At 32.8% G+C, this 2063-nt stretch overlaps 1 protein-coding gene across 1 annotated transcript in view; it reads left to right on the top strand.

The window, feature by feature from the left end:
- Window positions 1-2063, top strand: part of CNST (consortin, connexin sorting protein) — a gene marked incomplete at its 5' end in the record, with an annotated part of 40240 nt that overhangs the window by 10007 nt on the left and 28170 nt on the right. The window contains 2 exons of the mRNA XM_008580823.1: window positions 971-1057; window positions 1519-1633. Coding sequence (XP_008579045.1) covers window positions 971-1057; window positions 1519-1633 — 202 coding nt within the window. The remainder of the gene's footprint in view (window positions 1-970; window positions 1058-1518; window positions 1634-2063) is intronic.

The raw sequence follows: 2063 nt of genomic DNA, 5'->3' as shown, positions 1-2063 counted from the left end.
AATGCAAGTTCATGGGCCTCAGAATCAGAACTTCTCAGGATCAGACCCATGAATCTGGATTTTAACAAGTTTTTCAGGTTTTTTTATGTTCAATAAAGTTTGGGAAACACTGCTGTACTTTAAGTCGTGGGCAGAGGAAAAAGGAATCATTGCAGCTTCTTCACCAGGGTTCAGGACGGTAAATGCTTATCCCCTTAACCTCTGAGTGACCATAGGGAGGACGAAAAGCTTAACAGTGAGTTTTTCTGTCCCTTCTTTCTGGGTCAACATTTAGAACATTGCCCAAGGGAAGGTCAGAATTTGGGCAATGTTTCTTAACCATATAAGATGTAAAAAACAAGTAAAATACAGATGAGGAGGCAAAAGTTCACCAGAAGATCTACAAAAAAGTGAAATGACATGATAATTATGAAAATCACTGGGGCAAGTTAATTAAATTTTTTACAAAAGATCCATAGAATTTTTTGCTTTGTCATAGTTTAGGCATGTGATCCTTTGGTCTTAGAAAAAGCATTCAGTGGTAAAGAAGTAAAGGGTCAAGATGAGTTGAAACCAGAAACAAATACTTCACTAGAGGACAAAAAATAATTTAAGGAGAGAAATAAAAAAGGAAAACATATAGACTCCAGGATTCCATGCAGGTCCTATTTCCAATTAAGTTACTTTTGATCAACTCTGTTAGAAATATATTAGCAAGCAGGCATTCCTTGAGCATTAAAACCCTTTTTTGGTTTCTGCTGTTTGCTGATAGTATGAAACCCAAGTAGCTACTGCGTAGTATGTTATGATAAAATTTACCTGCTTCAAAACCAAGAAACATGACTTTAGATGTGTTTAAATTTAAAAATAATGAGTTCTCTAATTTTCTGGTCAGCTGCAAATTTCTCAACTTCTATAGGACATTCCTTTTCAAATATGGGGTTTACTGTGAATAGTCTGGATTTCTATTTTCCTCAAATTTTCTATTCAGATGAGAAAGCAATGAAATTCATTCAGCTCGAACGGTTGTATCATGAACAATTGCTTGCAAATCTTTCTGCTATTCAAGAACAGTGGGGTGAGTACAGACTAACATCGAATAAGGAATTATCAGTAATATAACAGATTTCTATTTAGAAAGTTAACATATTTGACCTGGTTTTGTAGGGCAGAAAATAGAAGTTTCCACAGTCCAGTTAATGTTGCAAAGAATGTAGCATTTTTGCCACAAGTTTATTACATTGTGAGAAAAATTTTTCTTTGTATTTTGTTCTTCCTATAAATGCCAGGAAAAGAACAAACACAACTATTTGCATTTCTTCTGATCACACTGCACACCATACTGGCTAACTTAGTCTCTGGGATGATATTTACTTATAATAAAAAGTAATCACTTAGCTATTTCTAACTGTGTTAACTTTGTGATTTTTTGAGAAGATAATTTTGCATCTAATCTTTATCAACAGTACCAGTTAACTATTTTTTTCTTCCTAAATATGTTTTATAAGAGCCAGTGACTAACAAATACTTTAAATTTAGAAACAAAATGGAAAGCTGTACAACCACATACAGTTCCGTCTCTAAGGAATTCAGAAAAAAGATTTAATGGTGAAGATTTTGAGCGGCTTACTAAAATTTGCACAACACATCAAGAGTAAGTATTTCAGAATTTTGTAAGAATTAGTTGTAGTCTATTATTGAAGAAGCATTGTAGCATTGAGTATTTGAAATACAGGATCCACTTTGTTTGGTTAATGTTTTCAACTGGAGAAATTAAAATGGGTATAAAAAATCGTTAGGTTTCTTTGTCAGCTTGTGTCTGTTTCTTACAGTGAATTCAGTAAAAGGTTTACTTTACACAGGTTCGATGAAGACTTTTAATTAGAAGTTTAAAAATACATCTTCTAATTTTGATCTCTTTTTGGTTAAGAGGTTAGGCAATTCAGATGGATAAAATTGTTTGTTAGGATTATTTTACTCTCGTTGTTTGCCAGTGTTTGTATGTTGTATTAAAAACATAACATTTTTAAAGTGTAGTCTAATGCTGGAAAGCAAATATAGTACGGTATTTAACCAAAATACTG

The sequence above is a fragment of the Galeopterus variegatus genome, unplaced genomic scaffold, assembly GCF_000696425.1.
Source record: "Galeopterus variegatus unplaced genomic scaffold, G_variegatus-3.0.2 Scaffold2167, whole genome shotgun sequence".
In the NCBI taxonomy this organism is placed as follows: domain Eukaryota; kingdom Metazoa; phylum Chordata; class Mammalia; order Dermoptera; family Cynocephalidae; genus Galeopterus; species Galeopterus variegatus.
Note: the sequence above shows the minus strand (reverse complement) of the source record. Positions and strands in the feature narration are given on the sequence as shown.